Below are 26,056 nucleotides of genomic sequence, written 5' to 3'. Positions count from 1 at the left end.
AGTTTATATTACTATATGCAATTGTCTTATTTTACTACACTAAAGGGAGTTGGATTGCCTTTTCTCTTTTTCCTACACTTTTCCCTCCCCTATTTTTCTTACTATTTTCTTTTGTATTGTATTTTACATTATAAACTAGTAAAAGAAAAAACAAGTAAGAAAACAGCCAAGTTCAGAGAGCACCAAGGACTCCTCATTTCAACCCTGACCTACAAATATTCCCTTTATTGGTGACATGATGGGGATGGATTGGGATACAGTCAGGTAAATCAGGCAGTTTCCGTCCCAAAGGTGCTTTTTTCAGGAGGCAACCAGACTTTCTTGTTATTATTTTGAAGCCATTTCACTTCTCATCCAAGAAGCTTCTTCAGCTCTGCCTGGATGGTGGATGATGGTCATTGACCAGCTGTCTGCAAGGAGTATAAATCCTTCCATTCCCCTCCATCCAGGCAGAGCTGAAGAAGCTTCTTCAATGAGAAGCAAAACATCTTCAAAGAGAAAAAACAAGAAAGTCCGGTTGCCTCCTGAAAAAGCACCTTTGGGACAACCATCACGTGGATGACTGAGAATCTCTATAGACGTTCAGCCAGTTTCACCTTACCGGGAATTGCAAATAATGATTGGAGCAAATCTTGTGTGTGAACCTGGCCAATGCAACCAGCAGCACAAAAGGAGGGTACACACACACACATACACAGAATGCCCACAGGGTGAGCTGACAATGCTGATTTATTGTCCTGAGCAGCTGACAGAAGAGGCTTCACCTGGGCAGGAACTGAGCCAGGAAAGGAAAGGGAAAATTATACCGTCTCCTGCCTCCAGGCAGGGGGTTGGACTAGAAGACCTCTAAGGTCCCTTCCAGCTCTGTGATTTATCATTGATAAAAATGGCCCCCTGCAAATCAGGGGGCATCGAGCAGGCAGTTCCTGGCATCTGGGTGGGAAGTCTGGGCAGCTCTGCCAACTTCCTCTGCTAAAAAGGATTATGGTGGGTGGTACCCAGAGTCCCTTGGGAGTTGGGCGGCATAGAAATATGATTAATTAAATTAAATTAAATTAACCCCCCCCCACCCCAAATGGAAGGGTGGGCTGTCCTGCACAGCAAAAAGCTGTTCCAAGGAATTGCAGTCTGCACTCCTGGGTCTAAAAGAGGATGTGGGCTTGTGCCAGCAATCCTCGTTCACGTTGGTGGGGGGTGGCACCCCAATACCTGCCCTTTAACACTTGATGAACATAACGGAGATGTGAAGAGGAGGGTGACCCCTTTGGGGAAGGCTGTGGGGGACAGGCTCCCACCTGGAGGGGGGAACCTAGGCCAGCTCTCAGGCCCATGAATCTGGCTAGGAAAATGTAGCCCCCCCCTGACTCTTGCAACCTGGGGGGAGGGTGCTTGGCAAATGAGGGGGGAGGCTCTCAGGAAGTGGGGGCCAAGCGAGTCACATACGGGGGGGGGGGCATCTTTCTTTGCCTTGGGGAGGGGAGGCAGGTGGATCCTGTGACTACGAGACCCAGAGCAGAAAAAGAACAGAGCTGGAACGCAAGGAGGGTACCAGATTTGAAAAGAAGCCCCTCTATCCCCACCCCCTCCCACCCGGATCCTGGGAGCCTCAAATATGCATTTCCGGACTTGATTGGCAGGGCCCATTTCTCCAGGCAGCCCACCTGCCCAGTCCTTCCGCTCCTTCCCCAAGGGAGGCCTGCCGGAGGGCCGGGGGTCTCAGACCTCGCGCTGCTCCGGGGCCTTGATGCGACGGGAGGCCGGGCCCAGCTCCACTTTGCAGACCCGCTGTGCAAACTTGAGGGAGCAAATGGATTCGCCCACATTCTTCTCCAGGGGGGAAATCTGAGGAGTCAAAAGGAAGCAGACGGGAGAAAGGGGGAGCTGAAGGCTCTGGACACCCTCCCCAAATATATTTCCCACCAGGAAAGCCCTTTTGTGCCCTGTCCGGCTTGAACTGCTGGAGCTGATGTGCCAGGTGCTGAGATGCAGTGCCCAATCCCAGTGTGCCCCCCCCCCCAGATCTCAAGGAGGGGGGAGAGAAAGAAAGATGCTCCTAGAATCCGACTGAACCCAGAGACTTCAAGAAGGCAGGACCGACACTCTCCGCAGGGGCCCCACTAAGCATTCAGGGCTCCAGGCAGAAGGAGGCGCTGACGGAGACTGGGCTTCTGCAGCTGGCGCTGGTGTTTGAGAGCCCTGATCCCCCACCTCCACCTCTCACCCATCCCCTGCCTTCTGCTCTGCAGGTCTTGCAGGGGGGGCTGAGAAGATGGCCCAAACTTTCTTGGTTTCTTCTTCTTCGAAAACGTTTCGCTTCTCATCTGAGAAGCTTCTTCGGTTCTTGAACAACTGAAGGACTTCTGAAGAACCGAAGAAGCTTCTCGGATGAGAAGCGACACTTTTTCGAAGAAAAAAAGGAAGTGGAGTGAGAGGCCGTTTAAGAAGCAGGTGGAAAACACCCAACTAGATGACCCAGGGACGGCTTTTGGCCAGGGGTGAAATCCTGCAGGTTCTGAGAGGTTCTGGAGAACCGATAGCGGAAATTTTGAGTAGTTTGGAGAACCGGCAAATGCCACCTCTGGCTGGTCCTAGAGTGGGGTGGGAATGGAGATTTTGCAGTATCCTTCCCCTGCCACGCCCACAAAAACAGTATTAAAAATATTTGAATTTCCCCACTGCTTTTGGCCTCTCGTGCCTGGCAACCTACCCCCTTTTGCCATGGGGGATGAGAGGGGGGGGGGCTGCCCACGGAAGGCCATGGAGCCTGAGGGTGAACTTCCAGCCAAGGTCTTGGGCCCACCCTCTTACCTTTGGGGCCCGGCCCTGCCACCTCCCTCACCTGCACCATCATGACCGTCTTGCTGCCCTTGCCCAGCGAGTCCTGCAACAGGTAGGTGAGCCTGGAGTTGCGGAAGGGCACGTGGGCCTGCTTCGTCCGCAGGGCCTGGATGACCTCTCCGAGGGCCAGCAGGGACCGGTTGATGCTCTGGGCTTCCTTCAGGCGCTCCCCCTGCGCGCCGGACTTCCACACCCGTTCTGAGCCAGCCAGGTCCACCAGGTTGAGCTTCCCTGGAAGGACGAGGCGGTTGGGGAAGTTCTCCAGGACTGAAGGAGCCTCTGCATCTCCCCGGGGCAAGGGGTTTAAAGAGCATTTTGTGGTTCAGCCTTTCCACACCCGATGGCAATGGGAGGAGAGGGAGCCCAAAAGGATATGGAAGGCTGGAGAGACACCATCACCAAGGAAGGCCAGAGAATCACAGGGTGCGAGCAAGCCAGGATGGAGACAGTGCCACATGCAGTGACCAGGAGAAAGGCCAGGAATGCCATCTATTCTAAAGCAGGAGCCCGGCTCCTTCCCTGACCTGGCAGGGGTGGGGTGTGGTGGGAGACGCAGGGGGCTTCCAACCAAGAGGAAATTCCCTCCTCCGAAGCCCATCCTCTTGAGAACCCAAAGGTCTCTCCCAACCTTCAGCTGAAGGTATCTCAGGAACGTCTCGAGATGCCCAGGTCAACCCTTGCCCTGCCCTGCAGGTCTGAACCTGCCGCATTCCCGGCTCAAGACTTCCACAGCTACCTGTGACCTTGGTGCCGCTGGTCAGCTCCGTGCCCGTGAGCGTGAGGGTGAGCAGAGCGTGCGAACGGGAGCTGTGCGCGTTCATGTGGGTGGAGGAGGTCCTGCGGTTCCGCTTTCCCAGCTGGAGAATCTGATACGGACACAGATTAACAGAGTTGGGGAGAGGTGCGGTGGCCTAGAGGCGGAGCTCTCGCCTCACACTCGGGAGGCTGTGAGTTCAATCCTAGGTAGAGGCAGATATTTCTCTCTCTGGCACAATGAGAATATGTCTGCTGAACAAAACTCCTCATTGGTGACAGGAAAGGCATCCGGCCAGTAAAACACTCTGCTAGTTCCGTTCAGTTGCCCAGACTCCACCCTGCAAGTGGGCCATTAAATGATGATGATGATGAATTCTATGGGGAGACATAGTTGCCCAGGCTCCACCCCGCAAGGGATTATGGGGTCGTTAAACAAAGATGATCATGCGGATTAACAGTGTTGGAAGGGACCTTGTAGGTCATCTACTCCAACCCCCCTCCCCCCACCCAAGCCGATCCTACACCATTTCTGACAGATGGCAGAAATCTGGGTGCAGCGAAAAGGGAGAATTGGTCACGATCGCCTCTCTTAAGGGGGAAGAGGAAATATCCAGGGCCCGGATGCGCCTGGATGTTTGAAAGGCAAAATTTCATGAAATAAATCCATAATCAATAAAAAGATTTAGCCATCTTTTTTGTGTGTCCCTTTGGGTCAGTATGGATTCCCGGCAACTGCCTGGACTTTTCTTGGCAAGATTTCAGAGGTGGCTTACCATTGTCTCCTCGCCGGGGCTCAGGGAGGGAGACTGGCTTAAGTCATCCAGCTGGTTTTGTGCCTAAGGCAATGCTAGAACTCACGGTCTCCCAGTTTCTAGCCTGCTGCCTTAACCACTAGACCAGGGGTCTCCAAACTTGTCAACTTTAAGACTTCTGGACTTCAACCCCCAGAATTCCTTAGCCATAGCAACTTGTGGACTTCAATTCCCAGAATTCCCCAAAGTAACTTTAAGACTGGTGGACTTCAACTCCCAGAATTCCCCAGCCATTCTGGGAATTGTCCACCAGTCTTAAAGTTGTAAGTTTGGAGACCCCTGGGTTACAGCAAACCTAGAGGTGGCTGAGGGATTCTGGGAGGTGAAGTTCACAAGTCTTAAAAGTTGCACTGTTAGAGACCCCAGCACTAGACCGAAGTGGCTCACACCTGTTTTCTGGCACAGGTGAGCTTTGGCATTGCCAAGTGAAAGAGCAACCACCCGCCACAACCCAGAACTTCACCTTCCCTGGCCAGCTTCTGCTCACCATCGAACTGGCAGTGCCCGTCTTACCGAACTGGCCCCCAAAACGAGATCCAGTCCACTTACCTTCTGAATCTCAGAGAAGTTCTGGACCTCCATACTGGTGAGGCCTGGGACGTGAAGCTGACCACTCCCGTCGGGATGCAACTTGATGTCTAATTTCTCCTGAGGGTCCTTGGTCAGTAGATCTCTGGATAGGAGATAGAACAGACAAGTGAGAGCAGATAAGGGTCTTCCAGTATTTGAGGGGCTGCCATGAAGAGGAGGGGGTCCACCTATTCTCCAAAGCACCTGAAGGCAGGAGAAGAAACAACGGATGGAAACTAACCAAGGAGGGAAGCAACCTGGAACTAAGGAGAAATTTCCTGACAATGAAAATAATGAATCAGTGGAACACCTTGCCACCAGAAGTTGTGAATGCTCCAACACTGGAAGTTTTTAAGATGGGACTGGACAATCAATGGTCTGAAATGGTATCAGGTCTCCTGCCAGAGCAGGGGGTTGGACTAGAAGACCTCCAAGGTCCCTTCAAACTCAGTTATTCTGTTATCCCCATTGATAGTGAGAGCAATTAATCAATGGAACGGATTGCTTTCTGGAGTTGAGGCTTAGGGTTCTGCCTTAGGCATGAAAGCCAGCTGGGTGACTTTGGGCTAATCACCAGGAGGCTGGGAGTTCTAGTTTCTTAGGCACGAAAGCCAGTTAGGTAACTTTGGGCCAGGCCCCAGGTGACTGGGAGTTCTAGTCCTGCCTTAGCCATGAAAACCGGCTGGGTGGCTTTGGGCCAGTCTCTCCCAACCCACTTCACAGGGTGGTTTTTGGGAAAACAGCAGGAGGAAGGAATAGTAGATACGTTCGCTGCCCTGAGTTACTCATAAAGAAGTAAAGGTGGGATGAAAATAAATAAACAGTTGCATTGAACCTCCATTCTTGCAAAGGGCTGCCCTTTGGATCCCCCTCTGCTCACCTGATCACTTCATTGTAGATCTCCACCATCGTGAGGTGGACTGAGAACTTCCATGCCTGCGCCTGCTTGGCCTCCATCTCCTGGTAGAGAGCACGCAGGGCCTGCTGGTTGATCCCCGGATTCCCCGGGACTCCCTGGAAGCAAAGGAGAGTTTGGGAGCCTTCTCCTCCCAGGGAAGCAGGCCCGAAGGGGTGGGGGTTGGGGGGGGCATTTTTCTTCTGCAACTCCCTTCCTGTCTCTGGTCTCCAGGTTCTCTTCTGCATGGAGCATAAGAGACCCACCAGATCCTGGGTGCTCTCTGCATCTCTACAAGATGTTTTCTTGTAGACATTTCATGACCCAACTAGGTAACTTCATCAGTGCTAGAAGAGGGGGGGGGGTTGCAGAAAAGAGGAGGAGGAGGAGCGACTGGGGAGTTTTTGGTGCTCTCTGAGCTTGGTGGTTTTCTTGCAGATGTTTCATGACCCAACTAGGTAACTTCATCAGTGCTAGAAGAGGGGGGGGGGTTGCAGAAAAGAGGAGGAGGAGGAGCGACTGGGGAGTTTTTGGTGCTCTCTGAGCTTGGTGGTTTTCTTGCAGATGTTTCATGACCCAACTAGGTAACTTCATCAGTGGTAGAAGGGTTTGTGGAGAGGAGGAGGAGGAGGAGGAGGAGGAGGAGGCCTGAGGGTCCTTGGTGGTTTTTGAGCTTCTTGGGTCATGAAACGTCTACAGATGTTTCATTATCCAACTAGGTAACAGCATCAGTGCTAGAAGGGAGAGGGGTTTTCTTTCTGTTTATATACATTTGATAGGGCAAGCCTTGTGTATAATCGGAGAACAAACCCCACCCCCCTTCTAGCACTGATGATGTTACCTAGTTGGGTCATGAAACGTCTGCAAGAAAACCCTCCAAGGATCCCCCCCCTCCAGTTCAACCCTGAGCTACAAATATTCTCTTTTATTGGAGACCTGCTTTGCTGGCCCAGCACAGCCCCCCTCGAAAGGGAGAGCCTCCCTCCGCCCCCGCCCCCCCCTCAGCTGGACAAGGCCTTACCTCCATGGTGTAGGTCTTGCCCGAGCCCGTCTGTCCGTAGGCGAAGATGCAAACGTTGTAACCTTGCAGGCAGGACAGGACCACCGGCTCAATCTCCAGGAAGACCTGCCAAGGCATAGCAACATGGAGGGGGGTGTCACCAAACAACGCCCCTTCCCTGCAGGCATCACCAAGGGCAGGAGCTGCGGGGGAGTGGGGAGGCGCAGTTGGGGGACAGGTGAGCTCTGGATCCATCTGGAGCGGGGGGGGGCGATAGATGGTTCAGAGCAAGACTTAATTCGCCCCCATGGAGGCTGAAGCAGCATTGCCAGGGTTTGGGGGGGGGGTGTCTAAAAACTGGGAAGGGCATCACCCACTGACCTGCATCAGGACCCCAGATAGCCTCCTGCTCCCCCTCAAGCCTCACCCACCCCCCACCCAGGGGAAATGAGAGAATGCTCCCTATTTTCCTTAATGGGGAGGGAGAGGGCTTCCAGATTTCCCCGAAGCCCAGAGGAAAGGGGGCTCTCCAGTATAAGGCAGGGCACGATGGGACCTTGCCCCACTTGTATCATTCCCAGAGTTTTCACAGTGATGTGCTGCCCTCCCCAGACACACACACATCCCGTGCCTCCCCAGTGAGGTTGGTGAGGGGAGGGGGGGGCTGAGTCGAGACCCTGGTGATGGGGAGGGGCTCACCTCCTCCTGAGTGGCGCAGGGCAGGAAGACCTTGTCCAGCTTGAAGTGATGCTCCTTCCCCTTGTAGCTGGCGGTCACACAGCCGTCCTCGGCCGGGCTGGCTTCTACCCCGGGACCCCCGGGGACCCCCTGCTGCTGCTCCTCCTCGGTCAGCGGCTTCAGGCGACACAAGACCCGGATGTTGCCTGAGAGATGGGGAGGGATGGAGGGCAGGGTCCGTTCAGGCTGACCCACCAAGGCAGAGGGGAGGGTCCTGTTTCAAGTTCCTGGGGAGGTGGTCTCATCTGGCTCCCCCAGATAGGAATGAGCCCCACCCACCCCTCCGGATGCTTTCTCCCTGCACCCTCGCTGCCAATGTAGCTCTCCCTGCCATTTCCACTGCTTATGCTCAGGTCATCTCGGCTTCTGGAAGCGGAAAGGAGACCACCCAGAGATCTCAGGGCTGCAGCCCAGATTGGGAAAGCTCAAAGGGAAAGTGCAGGGCCACGTTCAGAGAACCACTGGCTCCATTGCAGGGCGGGCTCCTTTGTTATGCTGCAGAGGGAATCCAGCCTCTGCTTTTCTACCATTTGGGCAAGGAAGAGGGGAAGTGAGACTGTTGTAACTTCGAAACGGTCACTAAATGAACTATTGAAGCGGAGAACTACCTGTATTTTTTATTTATCATGAGATGGGTGGCTGAGATACATAGTTAGGTGATTGACTGATAGATAGATAGATAGATAGATAGATAGATAGATAGATAGATAGATAGAATTGTGAATAGAATAGAATAGAATAGAATAGAATAGAATAGAATAGAATAGAATAGAATAGAATAGAAATGAAGAATAGAATAATAGAACAGAACAGAACAGAATAGAAATGAAGAACAGAACGGAATGGAATGGAATGGAATGGAATGGAATGGAATAGAATAGAATAGAATAGAATAGAATAGAATAGAATAGAATAGAATAGAATAGAATAGAATAGAATAGAATAGAATAGAATAGAATAGAGAAAATATGGAGTGGAGTGGAGTGGAGTGGAATGGAGTGGAGTGGAGTGGAGTAGAATAGAGTAGAGTAGAGTAGAGTAGAGTAGAGTAGAGTAGAGTAGAGTAGAGTAGAGTAGAGTAGAGTAGAGTAGAAATGAAGAATAGAATAATAGAACAGAACAGAACAGAATAGAAATGAAGAATGGAATGGAATGGAATGGAATGGAATGGAATGGAATAGAATAGAATAGAATAGAATAGAATAGAATAGAATAGAATAGAATAGAATAGCATAGCTGGAAGGGACCTTGGAGGTCTTCTAGTCCAGCCCCCTGATCAAACAGGAGAACCTAGACTCTTTCAGATAAGTGGCTATCTGGTCTCTTCTTAAAAACTTCCAGTGATAGAATTGACCACGATTTCTGAAGACAAGCTATTTGTTGATTTAATTTATATCCCACCGTTATTGTGAAGCAGAAAGCCCCCCCTCCCCTCAGTCAGCAGCAGGATTGCCCCCTGCCTCTCACCAAGCCTCCCTGCCCCACCCCGGTAAGTCTGCCCATCGGCCCCGTCTCCAACATCACAGGTGGTGCTTCCGGCCCCTTCCAGATCTTCGGCAGCCCTCAAAGAAGAGGGTATCTGACCCCCATTTTGAGCCAGACATTGGGGTGGGGTGGGGGGGAACAGACAGTCACAGGAAGATGGAAGGGAGCCCCCAGACAGACACCCCCAGCCCAGACCCAGAGCAGAGACCCAGGGTCTGTGTTGGGATCTCTGCCTTAGAAATCATGCAAGCAGCAACGGACGGGGATTGGGGGGCAGTCCATCCATCACCAAAGAAACCAAGCCGGGTAAACCAACCCATGCCCCCCCCACTGCTTGCCCCCATGCCCAGGGACCTACCTTTCAGCTCCAACAGCTGGTCATGGTATTTCTTGCGAAGCTGCACCTCCCGCAGGTAACGCTCCTGCAGACACTGGCTGCTCTGTGCCACTTCCCTGATCACCGAGAACATCTGGAGAGGAGGGGGGAGAGTGAGGGGGGCAGAACAGCCCCCCTAGAAGCTCCCAATCTGGGGGAGAGCACCCTTTCAAACAGAATAATAGATCTGGAGGTCATCTAGTCCAACCCCCTGCTCAAGTAGGAGACTATCCAATTTGAGTCTCTTCTTAAAAACCTCCAGCGATGAGGCACCTACAACTTCTGGTGGCAAGCTGTTCCACTGGTTAATTGTTCTGTCAGGGATATTCCTCCTTAGTTCTAGGTTGCTTCTCTTCTTGATTAGTTTCCATCCTTTGCTTCTCCTCCTGCCTTCGGGTGCTTTGGAAAATAGGTGGACCCCCCCTCTTCTTTATTTATTTATTTATTTATTATTCAAATTTCTATACCACCCTTCTCCTTTTGGACTCAGGACGGTGAACAGCCAAGATAAAAACATCTATACAAAACATCACAGTTAAAAATAAAGTTAAAATAATTTATAAATTTGGCCCATAATTAAAAACTTGTCAATTAAAATCAATATTAAAATTTTAAAACTAACCCTAAAATCAAGACAGACCGGCTAACTGAAAAAAATAAGTTTTTAGGGCCCGACGAAAAATCCGGAGGTCGGAGATCACTCGTATCTCTGGGGGTAGATTGTTCCATAGGGTGGGTGCCACCACAGAGAAGGCTCTCCTCCTGGGGGTCGTCAGCCGGCATTGTCTGGCCGACGGCACCCTGAGGAGGCCCTCTCTGTGGGAGCGAACCGGCCGGTGGGAGGCTATTGGTGGCAGAAGGCGGTCCCGTAAGTACCCTGGCCCTAAGCCATGGAGCGCTTTGGGGCAGCCCCTCAAATATTGGAACACCCCTAGTCCTTCTTTTCATCAAACTAGACCTCTCCAATTCCTGCAGCCATTTATTATATTTATTTATTTATTGGTTCGATTTATATGCCGCCCTTCTCCGGAGACTCAGGGCATCTTACAATGCGTTAAGCAATAGCCTTCATACTTTTGTATATACCTGCTTAGTAGGGCTTTCGCCCCCCCCAAGCGGTGTTCTTTTTTATACAAAGTCAGTTTATTGCCCCCACAATCCGGGTCCTCATTTTAGCTACCTCGGAAGGATGGAAGGCTGAGTCAACCTTGAGCCCGGTGAGATTTGAACTCGCAGTAATTGCAGGCAGCTGGTGCTATTTAACAGCACTTTAGTCTACTGTGCCACCAAGGCTCTTCTTTATTTATTCAAATGTTTATTCATATTTATTCATATGTTTTAACCTCTAGTTCCCTAATCCTCTTTTGCTCTTCTCTGCACTCCTTCCAGAGTCTCGGTGTAATTTTTGTGTCATGGTGATTTTTTTACATTTCATATTTTTTTACATTTTAAATAATTAATGAGCTTCCTCTTCGGTGTTTAAGCACTGAGGGGGTATTTGGGGTCCTGCAAGGCAAGTTCTCTTTTTGTGGGTTCACGGGTGTCAGTTATGTGTATTTTGGTCCCCCGGTTGGTTTTGGACACCCAGCCATCACAGACCTGCCCCCCAGTTGGATTTTATCCCTACTGGTTCTCTCCACCTCCTTTTCCTCTTTTTTATCCTGCTACCTCTCTCCTTCCTCTTTTCCTTCTCCACCACGATCCATTTTTCAATCCCCCAAGCACAATGCAGCAGCTGCCCCCCCTTGCAGAAAACATGTGGGTTCCCCCCCCACCGGCCATGACACTAGGGCAGTCCTTCTCAACCTTGGCATCCTGAAGGTGTGTGGACTTCGACTCCCAGAATTCCCCTGGCTGGGCCTCACCTGCACCTGAGTCTCACCTGCAGCTTGGCTTCCTCGACGGCGGCTTTGTAACAGTGGGCAAAACTCCCCATTTCCCCCTGGATGTTCCGGAAGTCCAATTGCAGCCCCTGGAGGAGGGGGCGGAGGGTGTGCAGATGCTGCTTCATTCCTGGGGGGGGGGAACCAAAATGGAAAAGGGGGGAGGAGGAGGCCAGGCTGACTTTGCAGTCTGTAGTTGCCCCAAGGAGCAAATTGCTCTCTGCAAACAGGGGTCCCCTCAAGATGCTCGCAGGGGCTCTCCTTTCCCTGGGGGGGTGGAATCTACCCCGCTCCCCCCTCCCTGTGGTCTCATATGCCCCCAGTCCCCCCACCCAATACCTGCCAGCTGTTTGCGCAGGGGCTGGGCACGCTCCTCGGACGTCCGGGAAGCCTCTTGCACTGCCATGTCCTTCTGCTCCTCCAGCTGCCGGATCTCGTGAAGCAGCTCCTGACGCAGCCCCGAGACCTCCTTCTCGTAGGCAGAGATCTGTCAGGGAGAGAGGGCCCTTCAGGAGGGACAGGGGCCACTGCCAGGGGCCAACCGGGCAAGTCCCGCTTTTAAGACAGCTGCTGAAATACCCCTTCCGTCCAGTGGCGGAATTCATTTTTTTTTACTACCCGCGTGGTTTGGTGGGCATGGTGTGGCTTGATGGGCGTGGCTTGGTGGGCGTGGCAGGGGAAGGATACTGCAAAATCCCCATTCCCTCCCCACTCCTGGGAGAAGCATGTTGCAAAATCTCCATTCCCACCCTACTTTGGGGCCAGCCAGAGGTGGTATTTGCCGGTTCTCCGAACTACTCAAAATTTCCGCTACCGGTTCTCCAGAACCTGTCAGAACCTGCTGAATAGCACCCCTGCTTCCGTCAGGTTCTTCCTTTTAAAAGAGGGGTCCCCAAGCTTGGCAACTTTAAGGCTTCTGGACTTCAACTCCCAGAATTCCTCAGCCATGGCAACTTTAAGACTGGTGGACTTCAACTGGCTGGGGAAATCTGGGAGTTGAAGTCCAGAAGCCTTAAAGTTGCCAAGCTTGGAGACCCCTGTTCTAAAATGTCCCGCCCTCCCCAGGGAAAACCTGAGATCCCACTCTAAAGTTGTCTTTGCAAACTGCCCATCACTGCGTTAATCTGTCACCCCAAACTTCTCTGCTACTGAATTTTCAGAGCTGGCTGACTGCCAGGATATCGTGTGACTGTTCTGCACCCCTCCGGAATGTAAGGAGATCGGCCAATTGGGACTGGGGGTGGGGGTGGGGGCAGAAGAAGATCTGGGAATGAACCTTGCAGCCATCTGGTCCCCCCCCCCTTGCTCAGAGCAATACAGGTAGTCCTTGACCTAAAGCACCCCCCGGGAATGGGCTGCCCCCTTTCTATTGGACTCCATCCAGCCAGGGAAGGAAAGGCCGCCACCTGCTCGCTCACTGGGGGAGGGGTTTGCAGATGTTCAGGTGAGCCCATCCCCCGGGGAAGAGCATCGCCCAAGACCCCCAGCGTACCTTGTGCCGGAGGGCAGCTGCCACCCCCTCTGAACTCTGCAGCTGCTCCGCCAGCTGTTGGCACTGCTGTGCCTGGGAGGACAGCTGTTGCACCAGGGCCCTGTTCTGCGCCTCCGCGTTGGCCAAAGCCTGCAGCGTCTGGGAGGAATCCGCCTGCACCCCCTTGGCCGGGCCCTGGGTGGGAAAGGTCAGCACAGAGCGTAAGAGGCTCAAGGGCCCTCAGACCCCCGCAGCATCTGCAAGGGAGGCGCTCTGAGCCCCTCCCTTCGCTTCCCACCTGCCCAACGTGTCAGAATGGGGGCTCCAGGCTTCCCCATTGGTGGGTCCCAGCCTTATTGTTATTTTCCTTCTCATCTTTCCTATTATCTTTTCCTTTAGCAACAGGGGTGACTTTCCCTTTGTTGGTTGTATCTTATGATTTAGGTTGATTGTATTTTATGATCTCTTGTCACTTGTATGCACACTCAGAGCTTACGCACTGGAGACAAATTCCTTGTGGCTCCAATTTACACTTGGCCAATAAAGAATATTCTGTTCTGTTCTGTATTTCATATATTCTCTAGTCTTCTCTCCTCTCCTCTCTTCATTTTTCTATTCCATTCCACTCTCCACCATTATTTTTCAGTGGGGAGGGCTTTCCATTCCCACCTGGTCTATTCTTGAGGATCCCCCGTTGCTCCCCCAGCCAGCTCTGAGCCTGCTCACCTTTCCTCAATCAGAGGGGCGTTTATTTATTTATTAAATAATTATTTATTACAGCCACCCAACTCACTCATGGAGACTCTGGGAAGCCGACAGCAATGAAACCCAAATACAAAATCCAGTAACAAGAACATCCCACCCGGACAACAATCACACCGATCCCTTGATGGGTTTGTTGACCCCCCTTCTTAGCCACTGCAAATACAGAAATCTGAATAACAGAGTCAGAAGGGACCTTGGAGGTCTTCTAGTCCAGCCCTCTGCTCAAGCAGGAGCCCCTATATGGCCCCGAAAGAGCCCCGGCCACACTTACCTGGACCTCAGAAGGGGGGCCCTTCTGACTCTGCAGGGGGAGCCGGAGGCCGCAGAGCTGCTTGTCCAGCTGCCGCACCTCTTCCTCCCTGCTCCGCTGCAGCTGGTCCATGCGCCCCTCCAGGCGCATCAGTTCGCCCACCTTCTGCTGCAGGCTGGCCTCCAGCTGCAAGACTTTGTGGTGGAGAGCCTCGTTTTCCTGCAAGGGGCATCAAGAATGTCATTTCTTTATTTAGCAAAGGGCGAAAATGTGAGGAAGCACATCACAAGCAGCAAGAATTAACTGCATGCGGGATTTGAGTGGGGGCAGATACCAAGACACAATGACCCTCAAACCCCAGAGGAGCTTCCAGTCCTTTTAACTCCAGTGCCCATTTTCCTGGCCAAGTCAGCTCATTGTTTTAAGAGCGGTGTTGATCCAGTGGTTACAGTACAGTATTGCAGGTTCTGCCCACTGCTAAGAGTTCGATCCTGACTGGCTCAAGGTTGACTCAGTCTTCTGTCCTTTGGGGGTGGGTAAAATGAGGACCCAGATTGTTGGGGGCAAGAGGCTGACTCTGTAAACTGCTTGGAGAGGGCTGGAAAGCATTGTGGTGCAGTATATGAGTCTAACTATTAGTGTTAGGAAAGGAGGGAGGAAAGGAGAGAGATGGGGAGGGGAGGAGAGGGAGGGAGGAAGGGAGGAAGGAGGGAGGGAGGGAAGGAAGGAAGGAAGGAAGGAAGGAAGGAAGGAAGGAAGGAAGGAAGGAAGGAAGGAAGGAAGGAAGGAAGAGCTGTGGTGGCATTAGTGGTTAGAGTGCAGGATTGCAGGCTAAATCTGCCCACTGCTAGGAGTTCAATCCTGACTGGCTCAAGGTTGACTCAACCTTCTGTCCTTCCAAGGTGGGTAAAATGAGGACCCAGATTGTTGGGGGCCAGAGGCTGACTGTAAGCTTAGAGGGGGGTGGAAAGCACTGTGAAGCGGTATATAAGTACTATGCTAGTGCTATTGTTTTATCTGACAGCAGGGCAGAGCGTGTCTGTGACTCTTCACGTGCTCAGAGACATGCGCTGTGGCAGTGCTGCCTTTGTAACTCACTGCGGCAAGACTGGGCATTTCTGCTCTTGTGGAAGACACTTTTCCACGGAGCTGACCTGACCTTCCCCCAGCCCCATTTAAGCCTACTCGTAACGGGATATGGCCAGATTTGGGGTCCTGGGCTGGCCCTTAGAAGGCAGGGGGGGCAGGGCAGGGGCTCACCATGGCCATCCGATCGGAGGGCTGGGCAGAGATGGCAGCCGCCTGCTGCAGGAGCCCCTGGGAGAGCTGCAGACTCTGCTTGAGACCCTCGTTTTCCATGGTCAGGTTGTGGATTCGCTTCTCCGAGTCCGTCACACCCTGGGGGCCAAAGAGGAGTTCAGTCCGTCCATCAGAAGAGAGCCGGAAGGGACCTGGGAGGCCTTCCAGTCCAACCCCCTGCTCAAGCACCAGAACCTACCATTCCAGCCTCTTTTCAAAAGCCTCCAGTGCTGCAGCAGCCATAACTTCTGGAGGCAGGCTAGTCCCCTGATTAATTGATCTGGGATTATAGAATAACGGAGCTGGAAGGGACCTGGGAGGCCCTCTAGTCCAACCCCCTGCTCAAGCAGGACACCCGAGGCCATTGCAGACAATCTCTTCTTGAAAACCTCCAGGGATGGAGCACCCACAACCTCTGGTGGCAAGCTGTTCCACTGATCGATTGTCCAACTCCAGGTTGCTTCTCTCACTCATCCTGAGTTCATGAGTTCCAGTGGTGGGTTTCAAAATTTTTTACTACCGGTTCTGTGGGTGTGGCTTGGTGGGCGTGGCAGGGGAAGGATACTGCCAAATCCCCATTCCCCCTCCCCCCCGATCAGCTGGGACTTGGGAGGAGGCAGAGAATAGATGGGGGCGGGGCCAGTCAGAATTTTTACTGCCGGTTCTGTGGGTGTGGCTTGGTGGGCGTGGCAGGGGAAGGATACCGTAAAATCTCCATTCCCTCCCCAATCCAGGGGAAGGTTACTGCAAAATCCCCATTCCCCCTCCCCTCCGATCAGCTGGGACTTGGGAGGAGGCAGAGAATAGATGGGGGCGGGGCCAGTCAGAATTTTCACTGCCGGTTCTCCAGAACTGGTCAGAACCTGCTGAAGCCCACCTCTGATGAGTTACTTCCCTTCCTCAGCCTCGGCCTGTTCTTCTTGGGGGAGAAACCCCTCAATTCCTCCCCCACTACAGCACCTGCTGGGTGCTGACCCTCCCCAGCCCTCCTGCCCCCCCGTTTCCCTTTCGCGAGGGGCCGCCTTCCTCACCCTGCCCAGGCGGAGCTGCTCCCGTTCTTCCTCCTGCCCTTGGATCTGCTGCTTCAGGCCTTGGATCTGCCGGGAAAGAAGAACCCGGACAGTCAGCCCCATTCAAGGCCCCCGAATCCTTTAGGGCCCTGATTTGGGGCCCCCGAAGCCCGCCCGGCCCCCCCTCTTCTCCACGGGGTCCCTTCAAAGATCTTCCCCAACAGATGATAGAAAACAGCTCATTTAGTGACCGTTGCAAGTTACAACAGCATTGAAACGAGGGACTTATGACCGTTTTTCACACTTACGACCACTGCATCATCCCCATAGTCACATGATCAGCCACTTGGCAACTGGCATGGACTTATGACGGTTGCAACGTCTCCACGGTCATGTGATCAAAATGCAGATGCTTGGCCGTTGACTCATTTTTTACGACGGTCGTAATGTCCCGGGGTCTCGTCATCCCCTTTTATAACCTTCTGACAAGCAAAGTCAATGGGGAAGCCTGATTCACTTAACAACCATGTGACTAATTTAACAAGTGCAGCGATTCACTTAATAACCGTCTGCGTTGCCATCGGAAATGTTGTGCTCAACGGTGGTCGTAAGTTGGGGACAACCTGTAAATCAGGGGTCCTCAAACTTGGCAGCTTTAAGACTTGTGGACTTCAATTCTGGGAGTTGAAGTCCACAAGTCTTAAAGCTGCCAAGTTTGAAGACCTCTGCTGTAAATGAAAAAGTTGGAAGGGGCCCTAGAGGTCTCCTAGCCCACCCCCTTGCTCAAACACAATAGCTAACGCTTGGCCAGGGGCCCGGACTCTCTAGGGTGGTGGTCTTACCTGGTGGTGAAAGCTCCTGGCCAGCTGCTGCTTCTCCCTCTCTCGCTCTTCCACCCGCTGCTGGAGACCCACCACCTCCTCGGCCAGGTGGCTCCGCTCTCCCTGGAGGGCGCTGATGGACTCCACCAGCTGGTGCAGACCCCCAGGGGCCACGGGGCAGAGCAGGCCGGGGGATTGCAGCTTTGAGCCTGGACGGAGGAGAAGGGTTAGCAGGGGAGACCTGGGAAGGAGAGGGGTCTGGCCTAGGGGGCCTGAGCTGAGCTTGGAACTCTAAACCGCCTAGGGTGGACCATGCAATACCCCCCCCACTAAAGGCCACAGAGCTCTTGTCCAGCCATCTCCCCCTCCCCAACATCTGGAGGAGGGCCAGCCCCTCCTGAGGGCACCTCAGAAAATCAGAATAAGAGAAGAACAGAGTTGGAAGGGACCTTGGAGGTCTTCTAGTCCAACCCCCTGCTCAAGCAGGAAACCCTAAACCAGGTGTTTCCAACCTTGGTAACTTTAAGACATCTGGGCTTCAACTCCCAGAATTCCTCAGCTAGCCATGTTGGCTGGGGAATTCTGGGAGTTGAAGTTCCCAAGTCTTAAAGTTGCAAAGGATGGGGACCCCTGCCCTACACCGTTTCAGACAAATGGCTCTCCAGCCTCTTCTTAAAAACCTCCAGCGTTGGAGCAGCCACAACTTCTGGTGGCAAGCTGTACCAATGGTTAATTGTTCTCACTGTCAGGAAATTCCTCCTTAGTTCTAGGTTGCTTCTCTCCTTGATCAGTTTCCATCCGTTGAGTGCCTGTGGAGATTCTCAAGTCCTCCAGGTCCTGGTTGTCCCAAAGGTGTTTTTTTTTTCCAAGAGGCAACCGGACTTTCTGGTTTTTCTTTGAAGACGTTTCCCTTCTCATCCAAGAAGCTTCTTCAGCTCTGACTGGATGGTGGGGAATGGAGCTGAAGAAGCTTCTTGGATGAGAAGGGAAACGTCTTCAAAGAAAAACCAGAAAGTCCAGTTGCCTCTTGAAGAAACACCTTGGGAATTTCCATCTGTTGCTTCTTGTCCTGCCCTCCAGGTGCTTTGGAGAAGAGCTTGACTCCCTCTTCTTTGGGGCAGCCCCTGAGATATTGGAAGACTGCTATCATGTCTCCCCTAGTCCTTCTTTTCAGTTCCTGCAACCGTTCATCGTATGTTTTAGCCTCCAGTCCCCTAATCATCTTTGTTGCTCTTCTCTGCACTCTTTCTAGAGTCTCTGCATCTTTTTTACATCCTGGCGACCAAAACTGCATGCAGGATTCCAAGTGTGGCCTTTCCAAGGCCTTATACAGTGATATCAACCCTTCACCTGATCTTGATTCTATCCCTCTGTTGATGCAAGCGAGGGTTGGCTTGGCTTTCTGAATGAATCATTCCAAAAGGGCATCCCACCTGCCTGCACCTTCTCCAGGAGGCCCTGCTGTTCCAGGATGATGGCTTCCAGGCTCTGGATGACGCTGAGCTTGTCCTTCACCCGCTGCTGGTAGGCCCTCTTCAGCCCCCGCATCTGCCGGCGCCAACGGCTCTCCTCCCAGTGCAGGCGCGAACGATACTCGCCGGCCTTCTCCTGCAGCTGCTGCAGCTGGGTGTAGCGCTCCAAGAAGGAGAAGAGCTGCAGCATCGTTTGCACCAGTGGGGACTCCGGGGGCTGCGTGGGGAGGGGAGATGGGGGGTCCCGCGGGGAGAGGGCAGCCGGCAGCCCAGAGCGGGTAGGAAGAGGGGAGAGCAAGGTTAGCCACAGGGTGGGCAGCGCCAATTCTCCCCACTCTCCCAGCTGGCTTTCATGCCTAAGGTGGAACTAGAACTCCCAGTCTCCTGGTGGTTGGGCCAAAGTCATCCAGTCAGCTTTTGTGCCTAAGATGGGACTAGAACCCCTGCCTCTGCACCACGTTTGTGTGAATGTGACAGAAAAGGGGGAAAGGAAGGCAGGGGCCCAGCTCTTGTGGGCCCCCCACCACTATTGCTTCATGTCCCCCTCCCCAGGACAGGCCTCTTTCCCCTCCCTGCTAGACCGGGACCCCCAGGGACCCCATCCCTTGCTTCTCCTTCGGGGGGGAGCATTTCCTCCTCCCAGCCAAGGGGGCATTTCAACTCAGGCCCCACTGTTCTCCCCCCGCCCCCCCGAAAGCCAGGAGAACGGGGGCAACCTTTCCACACAGCATTTCCCTCTCGGCAATGGCTGCCTCGCGCTTGAGGGCCAGGAACTCCGTCAGTGGGGTGGGGGCTTCCTCCGAGCCCAGGTCATCCTCCTCGGAGGGGCTGCCTCGGTCGCTCTCGGAGCTGCCTGCCAAGGCCAAGAAGGCTGGTGAGGTTGAGCTGAGGCCCCTTGCCCAAAGCCCCCCCCCCCCGGCCCTCCCTCCCACCTCCACGCGCCAACCAAATTTCCCAGCCCCAGCTTGGCAGAGACGCCTGCTTGCTAGCAATAACAGAGACAGTAGCTCAGGGTTCAAATGTGGGACGGGGGGGGGGGTCCTTGGTGCTCTCTGATCTTGGCAGTTTTCTTGCAGATCTCTCATGATCCAAACTAGGGACCATCATTATCTAATTAGAAGGAAGTGGGGTTTGTGGAGAAGGGAGGAGGAGGAGGAGGAGGAGGAGGAGGAGGAGGAAGAGGAGGAGGAGGAGGAGGAGGAGGAGGAGGAGGAGGAGGAGGAGGAGGAGGAGGAGGAGGAGGAGGAGGAGGAGGAAAAAGAGAGGATTGTGGGGTCCTTTGTGCACTCTGGGCTTGTCAGACAAGTCATAACCCAGCAAGGTAACATCTTCAGTGCAACAGCGTCAGCACTGATGATGTTACTTAGTTGGGTAATGAAACGTCTGCAAGAAAACCACCAAACTCAGAGTGCACAAAGGGACCCTCATGCACACAGAAAAAAGACCCCCCCCATCACTTTGCTTCCTAGACCACTTTGGACTCTGCCCCTGCCCTAACCCTGGCAGTGCCCCTTGCCAGCATCTGCGGCTGGGAGCGGGGGAGGGGGAAAAGAGGTGGTAACTGGCCAAACCCCCCCCTGTGCTGAGCCTGCCCCAGTGTGGTGGGTGGCAGAAGAGAAGAGAAACCTACTGTCCACATCGGTCAGCTGCAGCCATCGATGGTTGGGTGAGGGGGTCTTGATGGAGTCCTCTGGCAGCTCCTCCGAGAAAGCTCTGCGGCCCTGGGGAGACAGAGAAACGGGTCAGCCCCCTGGGAGGATCACTGGGAATTCCTCCCATGGGCTTCCTGCTTCAGATTAGATTAGATTAGATTAGATTAGATTAGATTAGATTAGATTAGATTAGAATAGAATAGAATAGAATAGAATAGAATAGAATAGAATAGAATAGAATAGAATAGAATAGAACAGAACAGAACAAAGCTGGAAGGGACCTTGGAGGTCTTCTAGTCCAACCCCCTGCTCAGGCAGGAGACCCTAACATTTCAGACAAATGGATGCCCAGTCTCTTCTTAAAGACCTCCAGTGATGAAACACCCAGAGTTTCTGGTGGCAAGCTGTTCCACTGGTTAATTGTTCTCACTGTTAGGAAGTTTCTCCTTAGTTCCAGGTTGCTTCTCTCCTTGATGAGTTTCCATCCATTGTTTCTTGTCCTGCCTTCAGGGGCTTTGGAGAACAGGTTGACCCCCCCCTCCTCTCTGTGGCAAATTAGGAACAGCCAAATCACAACCTCCTGCCCCAGATGTCCCAGTGGGGCTGGGATTCAACCCGTTTAGGAGATGCCAGCTGGCATAGGCTACAATGCAGATAATGCGAGGGCTGACCTTAAGGCCCTGCGTCTTATATCCTGCCTTCATAATTTTTACAAATAACTCAAGGAGGCAAGGATACCTAATAGTCCTTCTGCCTCCTGTTTTTTCCCACAACAACCCTGTGAGGTAGGTTGGGTGAAAAGAGAGTAATTGCCCCAAAGTCACCCAACTGGCTTTCATGGCTAAGGTGGGACTAGAACTCACAGTCACCTAGTGATTGGCCCAAAGTCACCCAACTGGCTTTTGTACCTGCACCGGGATTAGAACCTCTGCCTCTGTACTAAGTGTCAACCCCGAAGCTGTGTGAATGCGGCATAAAAGGAGGAAAGGAAGGCAGGAGAAGCAGGCCAGCTCTTGTAGCCCCCCTCCCTCCCTCCCACAGGACTAGAACTCACCGTCTCCTGGTGATTGGCCCAAAGTCACCAAACCAGCTTTCATACCTAAGGTGGGACTAGAACTCACCGTCTCCTGGTTTCTAGCCTGGTGCCTTAACCCCTAGACCCACCGGGCTCTTTCAAAGACTGGCTTTTCCTTCTCAGCATTTTTTGGGGGGTCTGATACATGCCTCCCCTGCCCCGTTTTTTTGCAAATGCCGTTTTAGCGGCTGGACACTCAGCTGCACTGGCACCACATGATCCGGTGTGGCACATTGGTGCCAGGCGCTTTGGCTTGGTACATTGCAACTCTGGCCAGGCTGTTTGGCACTCCCAGGGGGTCCAGAAGAGCCACCCCCCCTCCCAGAATCTGAGCTCTCTGCCATGGCTCACTGTTTGCTCTCCATCGTGCAGAACCTCGCCCAGAGGCACACAGGTGTGGCCTCCCTTGGGTCGCCTGACCTGGGATAACCCCTCTCCCAGCTGAGTGGTCCCTGAATTGGCAAGGTGCTGTGGCTCTGTTTCCATGGTGGCAGGTGCCATGGCAACCCCATCACTGAGGGTGGGTGCCTTCTCTTCCTCCTGCCAACTTTCAATGCAAATGTATAGGCTGATACACCTGCTAGAAGACAGGTGTGGGTGTGAGTGTGTGATAGATAGAGAGAACGACACCTGGAGCAGAGTCACCTGGGAGAATCACAAGCCATGGGTATGTCCCAAGAGGAAGAGGCACTCTGTACACGCTCAGTTGTACTCTCTTCCAGCACTGCCAGTTCATCAGCAGCTCTGGGAGACGCACCTCCCTACTTATGGAACTCATATCTGTTTATGGAATTCTACGTTAATTACTAAAGTTATGCATTCATCCTTCCAATGCGAGGAAGCGTGTGAAATCTACGTGGAGCTTCGCACTGGTGCGTGTGGCTTTGTGGTGCAAAGATCCTGGCTGCTTGCAGTGTCAGAAGCCCCCAGAGTGTGAAACAGAGTCCAGGACCCGCAACGAAGGATGAATTGATTCCTTGTGAGGCTGCGGGGTCTGGAAAGGAAACCAAGACAGGCAGGTAGGATGTCATCAACTCCAGCAATGGCGGTGCTAGCCCCTCGACTCACTACTTCTAAGGAAGCAGAGTGCCCCCTTCCCCTGCTCTGGCCAGGTCCATGCCAGGTGCAAAGAGCCGGACTCCCACCTGCCCACATCCTGACGTCCCTCCATCCCTGCTGAGAGAAGTGAGATCGGGTACCAGCACTCCCAAAAAGAAGCCCCCCCCTTTTCAGATGGAGGTCGGCATAATTCTGGGGGTTGCATCACTAGAGGGATGACCAGCTAATTCCGCTGTGTAAGGCTTTAGTAAGGCCCCATTTGGAGTACAGGTAGTCTTCGACTTACGACAGATCATTTAGTGACCGTTCAAAGTTACAACAGCCCTGAAAAAAAGTGATCAATGACCGTTTTTCATACTTACGACCATTGCAGCATCCCCACAGTCACATGATCCAAATTTGGACACTTGGCAACTGGTTCATATTTATGTCGCTGTGTCCCAGGAGGGGTCACGTGATCCCCCTTTGGCGACCGTCTGATGAGCAAAGTCAATGGGGAAGCCGGATTCACTTAGCGACCATGGGACTAACTTAATGATTGCCGTGATCCACTTAACAACGGTGGCAAGAAAGGTCGCAGAATGGAGCGAAATTCACTTAACAACTGTCTCACTTAGCAACAGACATTTTGGGCTCAATTGTTGTCGTTAAATCGAGGACTATCTGTAGTGTATCCAGTTCTGGAGACCTCGCTTATTTTAAAAAAAGCAACTGATAAGGTTGAGCGAGTCCAGAGACGGGCCACAAAAAACGGTCCAAAGTCTGAGGACAAAACCTATTAGGAGGGATTGGAGCAGATGGCTAGCATAGCTGGCTGGAGAATTCTGGGAGTTGAAGTCCACAAATCTTAAAGCTGCCAAATTTGGGGACCCTTGGATTGGAGGAACTGGATATGCACGGCCTGGAGGGCAGAAGGGAAAAGGGAGGGGAGGGAGAGCTTTAAATACGTTAGGGGTGTCAATTTGGGTCTAGACTAAGCTGGGGAATTCTGGGAGTTGAAGTCCACCAGGCTTAACGTTGCCAAGGTTGGAGACCCCTGGTCTAGAAGACAGTATTCTCAATATTAAGTAAAAATCAAGAACACGGGGGCATAATCTCAAACGGACAGGAGGGAAGTTCAAAAGTCACATTAGAAAGGATGATTTCACAGAGAGCTTGGAACCAACGAAGTGGGTCGGTTATCAGTCACTGAGTTTAAACACGCTGGGGGATAAACACAGGACCATCATTCGACAAAAATTATAAATAAAACAAAGCAATTCAATATAATAATGACAACAATATTAATTAAATAATCAAACATCCACCACCTATCCCAGATTCTTGGGAAGGACTCGATGAACAAAAAAATTCCACGCCAAATCCAGTCTGAACCTCTGGCTGACTGTGCGACGAATCAATTGAAAAATAAATACATAAAAACATTAATAATTAAAAATACACAAGCAAACAAATAAAAAAAAAGAATACAAAAAAGAAACAAAAAAACCCTCCAAGGGCAGACTTTATGGATGGCTGGGTCTTTTCCTGCTGCCAGTTTTCTATGCTTCTAGCTTTATGCCCTCGGTGCCAGCTTGGCATGTGAAGAGGCCCCAGTCCTTGGAAGGAATCCATCCAAGAGAGACACCGCTGGAAAAACTGGATTGTGGGAGGGGGGGCAGCACTGAGATAGAGGGGTGTGGATAGGAGCAGCTATTCCCTGTCTCTTCCCACCACAGCCCCTCAAGCCCACCATCTGCTCTACTTTGTATGCACATTTCACGCCCGCAATGAAATCCCACCCCCGTTGGTGGTTGGCAACCAACACGGTGCATTTTTGGAAACGTTGCATTGCACACACACAGACAGAGCACTAAACTGCAAGAGCCTTGGTAGTACAGTGGTCTAAAGCACCCTGTTATTAAGACCAGCTGCCTGCAATTACTGCAGGTTCGAATCTTGCCAGGCTCAAGGTCGACTCAGCCTTCCATCCTTTCTAAGGTAGGTGAAATGAGGACCCAGTTTGTGCGGGCAATAAGCTGACTTTGTATAAATATACAAAAGAATGAAGGCTATTGCTTAGCACATTGTAAGCCGCCCTGAGTCTCCGGAGAAGGGCGGCATATAAATCAAATTAAAAAAAAAAAAATGTCTGGGTCGCACCTATCACACTATTCCACAGCCTTACCACCTTTTACCGGGCAGGCTGGGTGAACGTGACCTCAGGTATTTAGGGAGGGGGCTGCGACACACAGAGGAAGCATCAGCTGGCTTTTCTACAGCTGAGAAATATGCTGGGCCAACTTTAGGAACTCTGCCAGGGAATTTCAACAACCTTCCCCTGCTTTCCTGGTGGGGAGGGGGTGTTAATTTTTTAAAATTCCTTTATATTGGTTTTTATTCTTTGCAAGTCACTGAGAGTGAGTAAGCGGCCACATAAACCTTATAAATAAATAAATACAGGTAGTCCTCAAATTACAACCTCAATTGAGCCCCAAATTCCTGCTGCTAAGTGAAACATTTGTTAAGTGAGTTTTGCCCCATTTTACCACCCTTTTGGCCACCGTTGTTAAGTGAATCACTGCAGTTGTTAGGTGAGTAACACTGTTGTTAAATGAATCTGACTTCCCCGTTGATTGGCTTATCAGAAGGTCGCAAAAAGGGATCACGTGACCTTGGGACCCTGTGACCGTCATAAATACGAGTCCGTTGCCAAGTGTCTGAATTTTGATCCCATGACCGTGGGGATGCTGGAATGGTCGTTAAGTGTGAAAAACAGTCCTGAGTCGCTTTTTTCAGTGCTGTTGTAACTTTGAAAGGTCACTAAATGAACTGTTGTAAGTCGAGGACTACCTGCCACTGCCAGGATGATAAAAAAAATATGTTTCTCCACACTTCCTTTATTTGATAGGTTAGATCCTTAAGCCCCTTTTCAGTTTTTCAGCAGCTTAGAAGGGTTGAAATGCTGAAATGCCAAATGGAATTAAAACCACCTTTTAAGGTCCAGCAAAGACGAAGGAGGCGGGAATTCTTCCAACCCCCTTTAGGGACTGACAGCCATCAATCAATCACACAGGGGGTCACGGTATCCTGCTGGGTTACTATAGAGGGGCTTCTTCCAACAAGAGGGGGATGGGGGGGTAGGCTGCAGCCGTGCCACCCCTCCCCATCTATTTTTGGGGATGCATTTGAATAAGGGGAGCGCTTATTCCGGTGGCCGGTGGGTTCAGTCCCCCCAATGCAGAAAAGGAGGGGAATGCTGGGGGTCCGCGGGCCTTGCACACCCACCCACCCACCCCCGCCCAAAAGCGGAATTCCTTTGCAAAGGATGCTGGCGGGTCTCCGCGGAGCTGGACCAGGCCAGGGGGGAGGGGCGGTTCCCCCCCCCCAAAGGCCCTTCGAGCTACGGGGCGGGTGGGAAACGCCCCCTCCCCAAAGGGGGCAAGGATGCTCCAGCCCCGCGCTCGGCCCCAGGAGCCTTCCAAGGGGGCGAAGAGGGTCTAAGGCGCGAGTGGGTCGGGGGCTCCGAGAGGGGGGGCTGCATCTGTCCCCGCAGCCCCCTCCCCATCCCTCCCTCCCTCCCTCCCAGCCTTGGCGCATCTTACCGGGGCGGTCGGGGCGAGGGGCAGCGCCCCGGGGAGCCTCCGCAGCCGCCTTCCCCGCCGCCCCCGGGCCGCCCCCGCTTGGCCCGCATCGCCCTTCTTGAAGAGCGCGTAGAAGACCAGCACCAGCAGCGAGTAGAAGGCGTACATGGGCCAAGCCAGCCGCCCGCCCGTGACGCAGCGGCAGCTCCCGCGGGCGGCAGGCGAAGCGGCGGCGGCGGCGGTGCCCGGGCTGAGCGAGCGAGCGA

General features: G+C 52.7%; 1 protein-coding gene across 1 annotated transcript; it reads right to left on the bottom strand.

Annotated features, from left to right (window-relative positions):
* Nucleotides 1–694: 694 nt before the first annotated feature.
* KIFC2 (kinesin family member C2) lies at nucleotides 695–26,056 on the bottom strand. The gene is made up of 19 exons (XM_060682163.2): nucleotides 25,812–26,056; nucleotides 20,072–20,162; nucleotides 19,158–19,294; nucleotides 18,403–18,658; nucleotides 16,991–17,178; nucleotides 16,170–16,235; nucleotides 15,100–15,237; nucleotides 13,861–14,058; nucleotides 12,846–13,019; nucleotides 11,693–11,840; nucleotides 11,353–11,483; nucleotides 9,453–9,564; nucleotides 7,571–7,755; nucleotides 6,893–6,997; nucleotides 5,857–5,990; nucleotides 4,956–5,079; nucleotides 3,575–3,704; nucleotides 2,840–3,069; nucleotides 695–1,842 (listed from the first exon to the last, which is right to left on the bottom strand). Exons 1-19 carry the CDS (start codon nucleotides 25,956–25,958, stop codon nucleotides 1,717–1,719), a joined length of 2,820 nt encoding a protein of 939 aa, XP_060538146.2. The 5' UTR covers nucleotides 25,959–26,056; the 3' UTR covers nucleotides 695–1,716.

This window comes from Pantherophis guttatus, chromosome 3, assembly GCF_059756535.1.
Source record: "Pantherophis guttatus breed Tessera chromosome 3, ASM5975653v1, whole genome shotgun sequence".
Lineage (NCBI taxonomy): Eukaryota > Metazoa > Chordata > Lepidosauria > Squamata > Colubridae > Pantherophis > Pantherophis guttatus.
Note: the sequence above shows the minus strand (reverse complement) of the source record. Positions and strands in the feature narration are given on the sequence as shown.

What these genes read in the sequence shown, in the direction of transcription:
- KIFC2 (XM_060682163.2), bottom strand. Translation starts at nt 25,958, where the DNA reads ATGTACGCCTTCTACTCGCTGCTGGTGCTGGTCTTCTACGCGCTCTTC. An exon ending in CCTGCGCAAACAGCTGGCAG is followed by an intron (nt 11,484 to 11,692) that starts GTATTGGGTGGG and finishes CCCCCCCCCCAG; the next exon opens with GAATGAAGCAGCATCTGCAC. An exon ending in CCAGCTGTTGGAGCTGAAAG is followed by an intron (nt 7,756 to 9,452) that starts GTAGGTCCCTGG and finishes CCCATCTCTCAG; the next exon opens with GCAACATCCGGGTCTTGTGT.